Below are 12075 nucleotides of genomic sequence, written 5' to 3'. Positions count from 1 at the left end.
ATGTATTGTATGAAAATAGATAATACACAATGACAAAGACGGGTACTTTCCAGGACTTTAAAGTTGGTTCAATATTAAATTCACAATATAATTTACAATGTTAAATAAAAAGTTAAAGGAAAAAATTCTATAGATAAGCTCAATAGATACAGGAGAAACAATAATTTAAAACCCCAAACACCAAATCTCTTAAACTAGAAAAATAGATAAATTTCTTTAAATGATAAAGTGTTAAAAAATATGAAATGCTTAATATATATATATACATATATATATACACACATATATATATATATATATATTTAAAGTCAGTAACAACAATAATTCCATTATCTTCGATTTAACAAGGTATTGGAAGTCCTAGCCACCATAACAGGAAAAAGCTATAATAGGCTAAGAAATGTTAAGGAAAAAACAAAACAAATTATAGTTGACCCTTGAACAATGCAGAGGTTAGGGAGGCCAACCCCCTGTGCAGACGAAAATTCACATATTACTTTTAACTCCCCCCAAATTTAACTATAAGTAGGCTATTGTTGACTGGAAGTCTTACCAATAATATAAACAGTTGATTAACACATATTTTGTATGTCGTATGTCTTACACAGTGTATTCTTATAATAAAGTAAGCTACAGGAAAAAAACGTTATTAAGAAAATCATAAGAAAGGGAAAATATAATTATTATTTCTTAAGTGGAATGGATCATGATAAAGGCCTTCATCCTAGTCATCATCACATTGAGTAGGCTGAGGCAGTCTTACTGACTCAGGGGTAGCAGAGGCAGAAAAAATTCCAAGTATAAGTAGACCTGCACAGTTCAAACCCACGTTGTTCAAGGATCAATTGTACTGGCAGGTAATATGATTATCTACTTAAAAATATTTATACAGTATGGAGATTTCTCAAAGAATTAAAAATAGATTTACCATTCAATCCAGTAATCCCACTACTGGGTATCTACCCAAAGGAAAAGAAGTCATTATATTTTAAAAAAACACCTGAACATGTATGCTTATTGTAGCATAATTCACAATCGCAAAGACATGGAATCAACCAAAGTGCCATCAGCTGATGAGTGGATAAAGAAGAGGTGATATATATATATATATACCATGAAATACTATTCAGCCATACAAAATAACGAAATAACGTCTTTTGAACTGAAGGCCATTAACCTCAGCGAAGTAACTTAGGGACAGAAAACCAAATACTGCATGTTCTAACTTACAAGTAGGAGCTAAGCTATGGGTATGTGAAGGAATACAGAGGGGTATAGAGGATATTAAAGACTCAGAAGAAGGAAGGGTGGGAGGCATGAGAGAGGAAAAACTACATACTGGGTACAATGTACACTACTTGGGTGATGGGTACACCAAAAATCCAGACTTTACCACCGCACGATTCACCTATGTAATCAAAATTCACTTGTACCCTTAAAGCTATTGAAACTTAAAAAAATTTAAAAATTTACCTCTACTCCAAAACCCAAGAGAATATGCAGAAAAAGCACTAGAATTATTAAAAGAATTTAGCAAATTTGAAAGATATAAGATTACTCTATAAAAGGCAATCATAAGACTTCTGGTTTTGCTTTAGATGCAGAAAGATGAAATTGAACAAGAAAACAAAACAAAAAGTAGATACAGTATAAAGTCATGAGTTTTCTCTAGCTCATCAGAGAACTAAGGTCACGAGACAACCAACTAACCTGAAATCCAGAGCAATAAGCCATTCCAAGGAGAGATTGAACACCAGGGCAGTGTCACCTATGGAAGAGCATGGGAAGTAAAAACAGTGCTGGCCACAACAGGAGCAAGTAAGAATTAGCTGAACTTGTAGAAAAGGGCCAAAGGCGGGCGTGGTGGCTCACACCTGTAATCCCAGCACTTTGGGAGGCTGAGGTGGGCGGATCACGAGGTCAAGAGATCGAGACCATCGTAGCCAACAAGGTGAAACCCCATCTCTAAAAAGAAAAAAAGAAAAATAATAAAAAAATTAAAAAAGAAAAAGAAAAGGGCCGAAGGCCAGCTATGTGCTAGCATGTGAGTCTGGAAGTGCTTGGGCGCCTGACAAATGGCAATTTGCACTCACTTGCAAACCCCACAGGCTTCCCTTGAAGGCATGAGGCAAAGACTGAGGCAGAGCAATAGACCAGAGACAGCCCCCACCCCACACCGTGGAGGTGCAGGTAGTTTGTGGGGCTCAGAGGTTGGCAGGAAACAGCCCTGAAACATCACCTACTTCCCTGAACCTTCTTTCACAGGAAGTAAAAGCCTTAAACCACAAGAGGTTGGGTGTTAGATGCTTTTGCACATAGGCCTCAAAAGAGCTGATCAGTGGCTGAGGGTTAGGGGGGCATCAGGAGGGTTCTGGCACAGAAGTCCTCCCTCCTTCTCTCACCCTTTTCCCCTATAAAGCAAAAGCTTTTACCTACTGCCAGGGAAGAAGTAAAGGTACACTCACCCACAGGGCCCAGGGAAAGACATGTCATAGAGGAGGGAAGGATGAAAATAATAACTTCTACCCTTAGGAAGAATCAGGAATCTGTCTTGGTCCTAAAATTCTAAGAGAACTAAGAATTCTCTTACTGCAGGGGAAGAGCATGAAATTCCCACCCAAGATCTATCTAACAGTGATATAAGGCAGAATTTGGTTGCAAGAGGTAATTTCTATTACCAGGTTTTGGGGTTTTTATTTTTCTTAATGGAACTCAACAAGCTGAGTCTAACATATAAATGGAAGACCAAAAGCCAAGAAAAGGCAGGGGGACGGGGTTATTCATACAAGTTTCATAATTACAGTCATTTAGTCAGTGTGTCACAGAGAAGACAAATACACCAGTGAACTAGAAGAGAGGACAGGAACAGAACAATGCATATATGGGACTAGGATATATCACAGGGCAGCGCTGCAGATCAGTGGGGTAAGAGGGGCTTGTGTTGACAATAGATTACCCAGGTTAAAAAAAAAAAGAAAAACTGGATTCCCAGTTTACACTAGACACGTCAATTCTACATGGGTAAAATTGAGAAGCTGGGTGGATGGCTCACACCTGTAATCTTAGCACTTTGGGCAGCCAAGGTGGGAAGATGACTTAAGCCCAGGAGTTCAAGATCAGCTTGGACAACATGGCAAAATCCCATCTCTACAAAAAAAAAAAAAAAAAAGAAAAAAAAATGACAAAAACTAGCTGGGTGTTGTGGCATGTGTGTGCCTGTAGTCCCAGATACTCAGAAGGCTGAGGTGGAAGGATCACTTGAGCCAGGGAGGTCAAAGCTGCAGTGAGTCATGATCGCACCACTGCATTCCAGCCTGGGTGACAGAGGGAGACCCTGTGGAAAGAAATGAAAGAAAAAAAGAGAGAGAAAAAAAGGAAGGAAAAAGGAAGGAAGGAAGAAAGGAAGGAAGGAAAGGGAGGGAGGGAGGGAGGGAGGGAGGACGGTAGGAAGAAAGGAAAGAATTTAACATGATTCCAAGACAATATAGGAGAATAGCTACATAAATTGTAGCGTATTTATGTGATTGAATTACAGATCACATATCAATATTGAGTAATTTCAAAAGCATAATGTTGAAAAAGGCAAGTCATACATTTTGCAAAACTAGTGTTAAATCTCTAAAGCAAAACTGTAAAAGATGTTAACATAAAATCCAAGACAATGCTTATCTCTGGGAAACAAGGGTCATGTGGGGTGGAAGGGAGGCAGGAAAGAAAAAAAAAATGCTGCCCAGAAGGAAAGGGCAATGGGACCCCAACCCCGTGATAGAATTCCAGGGGCTGGCTGGGTGGGAGTAGTTGTTATGAGCTGCAAGAGTGGCATTGCCCATGCCAAAGACTCTGGAGGTCTCCAGCAGGAGGACTTCTTGCTCCTTTACTTCACCTCTCTTCTTTCACCCAAACTCTGAGGCTTAAGAAAAGACCAGAACAAAGTGAAGGAAGAGAGTGGTAGTTGGGGGAAGGTTCCAGGCTAAGAGGAACAGCATGCTCAAAGGCCTCCAGGCCAAAAGGAGCAGGATGTGTTATAGAAACCAAAGTTAAACCAGAGTGATTTCACTGCAGTGAACAAAACAGAGAGGTCACTCGAGAGAGTGGAGCCAGGTCAGTGGGGCTTTTTGAGTTCCAGTAAGGAAGTTGGGTGTTATTCCAGGAGAAACATAGGATTCTCTAAACAAGGGCTCCAGCCCCAAGAAAATAATCTCTCAATGCTCTATATGCCCCTTTTGCAGACTTAGTCAACTGTAATCACATACTTGTCTCCTTCTGGGCTAGAATATAAGGTCATGGGATGAGGTGCTTGAATGTCATGCTCACCACTGTGTAGCAGCACCCACCACAGTGCCTTACTGGTCATCAGTGTTAAATGGTGATTGGTGGAGTAAGGGAATGGCTCACTCTGCCTTTCACCCTGACTACCTGAATAACTGCCTTTGGCCTCCTGCAGGCTCGAGAACACTGGGCTCCCAAATTCTTCACCTGCCCAGTTGAAGTTTCACTTGCTCTCCAGGTCTCTGACCCTCGCTTCGCTCATATTTCCTGCCTTGAAGCTACCCGTTCCCTAGTTTCTGTGCAAACAGAGCAAAGTTACTGAATCTTACTATAGATTGTACTCTTCTGGTTTTTAAATATTCTGATCCTTAAGAGAATGAGCATATGCTTTTAAAAATAATTAGAATACAATAAATTAATGTTAACATTGGGATAATATTAATCATATTAATATTAAAATATTGAAAAGTGATTCTGTAGGTTTTCTACAGAAAAACACCTACATAAACACAAACTAACTGATCTGGAATATCACACATACAAGATCCACCTAGCGCAAAAAATAATTCTAGAGATCACTGACACTTTTGTTAGAGACAAATTTATACAATCCTCATGAGAAAAATACTGCTGACATTTATTATATTAGGTCTGATTCCTACGTTCCCCTCCACTTCGGAGTGAGCTGCCTCACGGTGCAAGGTATTGTTAGCTGTGGGACAAGATAAGTATTGACAGTCCCAAACACCTATAATATACAGATTCCAACCTGGTATAAGAATAGAGTCCACCACTTTGAGACAAGGTGAGCATCTTAGTCTACTTGGGCTGCTATAACAAAATACCATAAACCAGGTAGTCTGTAAACAGCAGAAATTTATTCTCACAGCTCTAGAGGCTGAAAAGTCTGAGACCGAGATGCCAGCAGAGTTGGTATCTGTGAGGGTCCACTTTCTGGCTTATAGATGGTGTCTTCTATGTGTGTCCTTCGATGGTGGAAGGGCCTAGCTCGCTCTGTCCTTCAGTCCTTCCAGGGGTGGAAGGGCCTAGCTAGCTCTCTGGGGTCTCTTTTATAAGGACACTAATTCCATTCATGAGGGCAGAGTCTTTGTGATCTAGTCACCTACCACCTTGAGGGGTAGGATTTCCACATGTGAATTTTTGGGGAAAATGGATATTTAGACCATAGCAGTGAGTTTCTGGTAATCTGAAATTGTTGAAATTATTTCTTTTTTAGTTGGTAGATTTGGGGGTTATAGAATTCATATTCTTTTTTTTTTTTTTTTTTTTTGAGATAAGAGTCTCATTCTGTCAACCAGGCTGGAGCAAGCACCATGGAGCAATCTTGGCTCACTGCAGCCTCAGCCTCCCAGGCTCAAGCAATCCTCTGGCCTCAGCCTCCAGAATAGCTGGCACTACAGGCACACACCACCACGCCTGGCTAAGTTTTGTGTTTTTTTGTAGCGATGGGGTTTCACCATGTTGCCCAGGCTGGTCTCGAACTCCTGGGCTCCAGGGATTCACCACCTCAGCTTCCCAAACTGCTGAGGTTACAGGTATGAGCCACCACACCTAATAGGATCTAAATTTTTGGGTCTACTTTTTGGAATAATTTTCTTGGCCAAATAGAGTAAGTCTTTTTTGACAACCCACAAGTCTTTACAGACTCAAAGATGTCTTGCATGATGCCCCAGTTTTAGAAATCTAGGACCATTTATATCAGTGCCATCAGGCCAAGCTGTAGAAATATATGTCTCTTGAGTACCAAAAATATTCTGGACTACACTGGATACTCCCTGTCCACAGAGTTTACTCACATGACAATTCTTGTATGTCCTAGAGACCAACACATCTAATGTAGTGGAGGCTATCTTTTATGAAATATTGCATGGCACAATATACAGAATTCTCAGAAATGCTTACTTCTAACATCTCAGTAAGCGTCAATAACTCCTAAAGCTACCTTTAAGGCCTAATAGCTCTTATTCAGAATATAAATTCTGGCTGGGTGCCACGGCTCACACCTGTGGCATCCCTCTACTGCACTCCAGCCTGGAAGACAGAGCAAGACTCTATCTCAAAAAACTTTAAAAAGTAGATTCTAGAAACCAATATGCCATCTAAATATATGCAAATAACTACCCGGAGTGGATCACTTTTCCATAGTGTATATTGGTGAACTTCTTGCTGTAGATCGTTTCCTGGGGTTCGTTCTCAGGTACATATGCGAAAAAGATAATTTCATCTAAGGTGGTGTGCTGTGGGGCAAGTGCAGTCTCAAAGCCCATATCTGGAGGCTAGAACCAGAGAAAAGAGAATACTATATTTAAACTGCTTAATACTTCGACTCTGACAAAACCCAAGTCACAGATTTATTTCCAGTTCACATTAAAACAATACTGGTTTACTTATCAATTGAGGAAATACATCAACATGTTCTGCTGGAATACCCATGTGTGTGCAAGGGAAGAGGTATTTTCCTGTTAAGGAGGAATGGAAGTTCTGATGAATAAGATTTGGTGTAAGATTCCTGTGCCCTTCGTGGATGGTTGGAGCAAAAGGGTACATGGAAACTTGATTTACATTGTGTGTGTGTGTGTGTGAGGAGCCTAGAGATGCAGATTTTAGAACTGGGTTCTTATTTGGAGTTTTATTTATGAAAAGGCCTGTGAAATCCCTGTCCTCGCTTACTGCTCCTGATCTCGTGCTAGAGACTCTGGACAGCTGCTTTCTGAGTCTCCAAACTGGCAGCATATTCCGTTCCCCTTTCCTGACTCACAGACCTCCCCCTGCAGTCTACCCAGGCACTTCTGGCCTAGATTTCTGATCTACAGCGCTTTCTTTTCAACACACCTTTCTCCAATCCTGACCCTGTCCTGCCTGGGGAACATTTAGGGGAGAGAAAAGAGGTGGGGACCATCCCGAAAGGGGATGTTGGAGTTGACTTTGTTGCTATGAGACAAGGTGTGGGTGGTGGATCGTGCAGACTGGCTGGGGACACATCCATCCCATCGTGCCTCCAAGACTCATCTTCTGTCATGCCTTTTTTCCTAGTTACTGAATTTTGGGAATGCACTGAGGAGAAATGGGAAATAGATGCCAGGAAAATAAATGTGGGACTGAACCAAATGGCTTGAGGACTCTTGAAAATCACTGAAATGGCTAAAACTTCTATAATTCTGTATGACATTGTAGTCTGGGAGTGGCAAGCATATCCTAGGGAAAGTGTATGCAAGCCCAGTGGAAGGCAGCAGGGTGGCTGAGAGCACAGGCCCTGGGGGGATCAGTTCCCTGGGATAGATGTCTAATCCCAGTAACTAACCAGCCTCTCTGTGCCTCACTTTCCTCATAAGGAAATAGGAATAAATAGTTGTTACAGAAATTAAGAGCTCTAACACTGTAGTAAGAGCTAGTGATTATTTTATCCAGAGAGAATGCATGCATAGTTTGTTTGTGGAGAGGGAAGTGATGTTGTTGAGTGTGGCTTCCTCAAACTTGGCCTGAGTATACAAATTCTTGTAGGTTTTTCTTCTTTTAATAATCTAAACTTTCACATAAGGGAACTAAGATACTTCCTACAAATTGTGAAATTGGTGAAAAATTGAGGTAAATGCTTTTTTTTTTGGTTAGTTCTATCCTCTTGCTCACATCATTCACTTTGTATAAATGTGGAATCCACACCCCAGACTTGAGCAAAGACACAGGGAGTCACATGGTGGTATCTTAACTCTCCCATGAAAGTTCCAACCCTCATTCTCTATGCATGTCTCAGACAGGGGAAGCTAACACACTATCCTATTAACTGCAGTTTTGGCCTGGTAACTGGAATGATCTTTTAAAACCAGATTCATCCTTTGTTCTGTTTCCTTTAAGTCAACGGGCAGGTTTTACTAACCCCAGTCAAAAATATTTGATAATTTGCTGATGGTTTGAGAGTGTCCATTTTTATAACTGGTGCCCGAGGATGAGCTATTTTCACAAGTAGCATATTACACATTAAATATTATAAAAACCTGTATTAAGTGTCATCTGTAAAGAATAGAACTCCTTTTTATGTTGTCACTAGAAAAAGAAGAAACCAGTGGGCAGGGCTAATAGGAAAAAAGAAAGGCAGGCCACAGCTCATGTTCTTTTTTTTTTTTTGAGGCAGGGTCTTACTGTGTTGCCCAGGCTGGAGTTCAATGGCATGATCACAGCTCACTTCAGCCTCAACTTCCCAGGTTCAAGTGATCCTCTCGCCTCAGCCTCCCGAGAAGCTGGGACTACAGATGAATGCCACCACACCAGGCTAATTTTTGTATTCTTTTGTAGAAATGGGGTTTCACCTCGTTGCCCAGGCTAGTCTCCAACTCCTGGGCTCAGGCAATCTACCCACCTCGGCCTCCCACAGTGCTAGGATTACAGGCATGCGACATGGCACCTGGCCTCACAACCCATGTTTCTTCAGGGCCAACCTTAGGAAGTAGAGAATCAACCCTACCTTGGCCTGGGCTGAGAATAATGGTTCGAGCATAGAATGTCTAGAGGTGTTCTGCTGTGAAGATATGTGCATGAAGGTATTCTAGGTGGAACTGAAGCTATATAGCCCCATATGGGACTTGGAAGAAGATTTGGAGATGTTGGTGGCACACAGAGGTTTTTCCTTTCATTCAATAGAGCAAACTGCATTAAGGAATTTGTCCCAATGAAAATACTTTCCCATTATTCTGTGTATTGAATGTGGCATCTATTCTTAAAATGAGGCAAATTGTTTCAACGCATTATATACCGACCTGTCCAAAAAGACTTCTAAAACGTCCAAAGGTTGTGGGTGGTCCACTAGCTTCAAAGCGACCTGGAGTCAGCTTATGTAGGAACCCCAACTGGTCATAGTATAAAGTGAAAATTCTATCATTAACACTTCCAGCTGCAGTGTATCTTCCTAATCCTATTAGGAAATAGAGAGAAGTGTCTTGATACTGATATAATAGAAGTCGAAAAATGTTAATACCATACCTTGTAAAGACATCTTCATTTAAACTAACAGGTAGAAGTAGGGCCCTGAGATGCCTGAATTAGGAAAATGAATGCTAGTTGTTAGGTTCCTGGGAAGTCTTCTCCAGACTCCACGTCATTACAGAACCTGTTCACTGAAGTAGGTGAAGAAACAAACAGAGGGGATGTTGAATTAAGAGATCTAGAGGAAAAGAGGTTAGGTCTCTGTAGTATTGGTTTCTCTTCCTATTACCAGCAAATCAGATTCCTGAAGAAGTAAAAGGCAGTAATAAAACAACCCTTAGGAAGGCAAGGGGAATCATCAGTAGACATTGTGTCGCTAAGTAATACTAGGATTAATATGTTGAACCAAACTGGACATCCTGTGGTTCTCTCATCCTTAGGGCACCACGTTGAGAGGCACTGTCAGTAGTCAGATGGTGCAGCACCATTCACTTAGCGAAACAGACACTGGTCCTGAGACAGGGTCCCCTCCTTTGGAAGGAACTAGAGTGAAAGATCATGGCTCAGGATGAAGAAGTCTAATTTCTGCACACTGCACCCCACCCAAACCCACCCAGTTGGCTCAGGTTCTCCTAGTTTTTTCTACACATTGGAGTGTCCTAGGACTCAGCTTTTAGATTTCTTCTCTCACTGTCTTTGGAGATCTCACTCTGTTTTAGGATTTTAAATCCATCTTTAGGAGGATAATTCCCAAATTTAAGTCTACTGTCTAGTGCTGTTCTCTGAAGTCTAGACTTACATAGCTGACTGCCTTCCAACAGCTTCATCTGATGTTGGTTGGGCCTCTCAAAGTGAACTCCTTCCAGACTGAGCTCCTGATCCTCATGCAAACCTCCTCCAGTCCCGGGCCTGCCTCCCCTTCATTAATGGCAGCTGCATTATTGCTGCTGCTGAGCCCCAAAAACCTCGGTGTCACTCTTACTTCCTCTTTCTCTCACACCCTGTATTTAATCCATCAGCAATCCTATTGACTCTAGCCTCATTATATGCATAGACTCCATCCACTTCTCACCTCTGTCACCACTATCACCCTGTACAAGCCACTGTCATCTCTCTTGTGTTTCCCAATTGGTCTCCGTGATTCTGCCCGTAGCTCCCTTCAGTCTATTCTCAAAAAAGCATCCAAAGTAACACTTTAAAAATGTTAAGTCGCTTCATCCACTCCCCTCATCAAAACTCTCCATGGCTTCAACCTCTCTCTCAGTAAGAGTCAAAGACCTTGCAATGTCCTCCAAAGGCCACCATGGTCTGAATTCCAGTCCCTCTCTGACTTACCATCTATGACTTTCTGCGGTGCTTACTCTGCTCCAGCTATACCAGCCTGAGGTTGTCTATGTCCACAATTAGATAATCTGTTACAGAAACAGCTATCCTCCTTCCTCTCCAACCTTATGCTTTTAATACGTTGTTCTTGCCTGTCTAGGCTAATTCAGCCCTCCAATACAATGATGAATAGAGGTAGTGGTAGATGCCATAGCAAAAGCTTTTGGTGTGTTATTGTAAAATCTGATTGGATATTTGTTATAGCTTCTTTCCCCCCTAGATACTCTCAATCAAAAAGTTACCTTCTGTTCTTGCTTTAATAAGTGTTTGTTTAAAAAATCATGAATGGCCAGGAGCGGTGGCTCAGGCCTGGAATCCCAATGCTTTGGGAGGCTAAGGCAGGCAGATCACCTGTGGGCAGGAGTTCGAGACCAGCCTGGCCAACTTGGTGAAACCCCGTCTTTACTAAAAATATAAAAATTAGCTGGGTGTGGTGGTAGGCACCTATAATCCCAGACGATGCAAAGCACGGCTGCAAATCTCACAGAGGCCTTCCAATAGCCATAACCTCTCAGACAGGTTTTTTTTCTCTCTTTTTCGTTTCCTACCCACTTAACAGCAAGAAGGCTTTGTTGTATTCCTTGGGGATGTCTGTGAGTGTGTATGGATTTACCTCTGATTCATCATTATCCTAAGGGTAGAGCCCTTAGGGGTTCTGGTGTATGGTGGGGCACACCATCTATCATTCTCACTACCTGGGTAGACTCAGGGCCATGTTAGTCTACCAAATTCAAAGTGTAAGTTTGCAGGAACTTGTAAATCTCTTCAGTCAAAAGGACTTTGGCACTGTGTGCCCTGTTTACCTCTCCAAGTGTCTTAGCCTGTTCTCACGCTGCTAATAAAGATGTACCTGAGACTGGGTAATTTATAAAGGAAAGAGATTTAATTGACTCACAGTTTCACATGGCTGGGGAGGAGCAAAGTCACATCTTACATGGTAGCAAGCAAGAGAGCTTATGCAGGGGAACTTGCTTTACAAAACCATCAGTTCTTGTGAGACTTATTCACTACCACCAGAACAGCAAGGGAAAGACCTGACCCCATGATTAAATTACCTCCCCCCAGGTCCCTCCCACAACACATGGGGATGATGGGACCTACAGTTCAAGGTGAGATTTGGTTGGGGACACAGAGCCAAGCTAAGTTTTTGTTTTCCCTTAGATTTTGGCCTGGTTGTTTCTATTAGCTTTTCTGGTTATCTATCTATATCTATCTATCTATCTATCTATCTATCTATCTATCTATCTGAGACAGAGTCTTGTTCTGTCGCCCAGGCTGGAGTGCAGTGGTACAATCTCAGCTCACCGCAACCTCTACCTCCTGGGTTCGAATGATTGTCCTGCTTCAGCCTCCTGAGTAGCTGGGATTACAGATGTGTACCACCATACTCAGCTAATTTTTGTACTTTTAGTAGAGACAAGGTTTCACCATTTTGGTCAGGCTGGTCTCGAACTCTTGACCTCATGATCCGCCCATCTTGGCCTC

The 12075-nt window shown here is 41.8% G+C and overlaps 1 protein-coding gene across 1 annotated transcript in view; it reads right to left on the bottom strand.

Annotated features, from left to right (window-relative positions):
- The window catches only part of CATSPERB (cation channel sperm associated auxiliary subunit beta), a 179653-nt gene that overhangs the window by 54453 nt on the left and 113125 nt on the right, over positions 1–12075 (bottom strand). The window contains 2 exon segments of the mRNA XM_032287619.1: positions 6412–6566; positions 9042–9196. Of these exon segments, the coding sequence (XP_032143510.1) occupies positions 6412–6566; positions 9042–9196 (310 nt within the window).

The sequence above is a fragment of the Sapajus apella genome, unplaced genomic scaffold (assembly GCF_009761245.1).
Source record: "Sapajus apella isolate SASKATOON/1434 unplaced genomic scaffold, GSC_monkey_1.0 scaffold20, whole genome shotgun sequence".
NCBI lineage: Eukaryota > Metazoa > Chordata > Mammalia > Primates > Cebidae > Sapajus > Sapajus apella.
The sequence above is the reverse complement of the archived record's forward strand: the minus strand, read 5'-3'. Positions and strand labels throughout refer to the sequence as shown.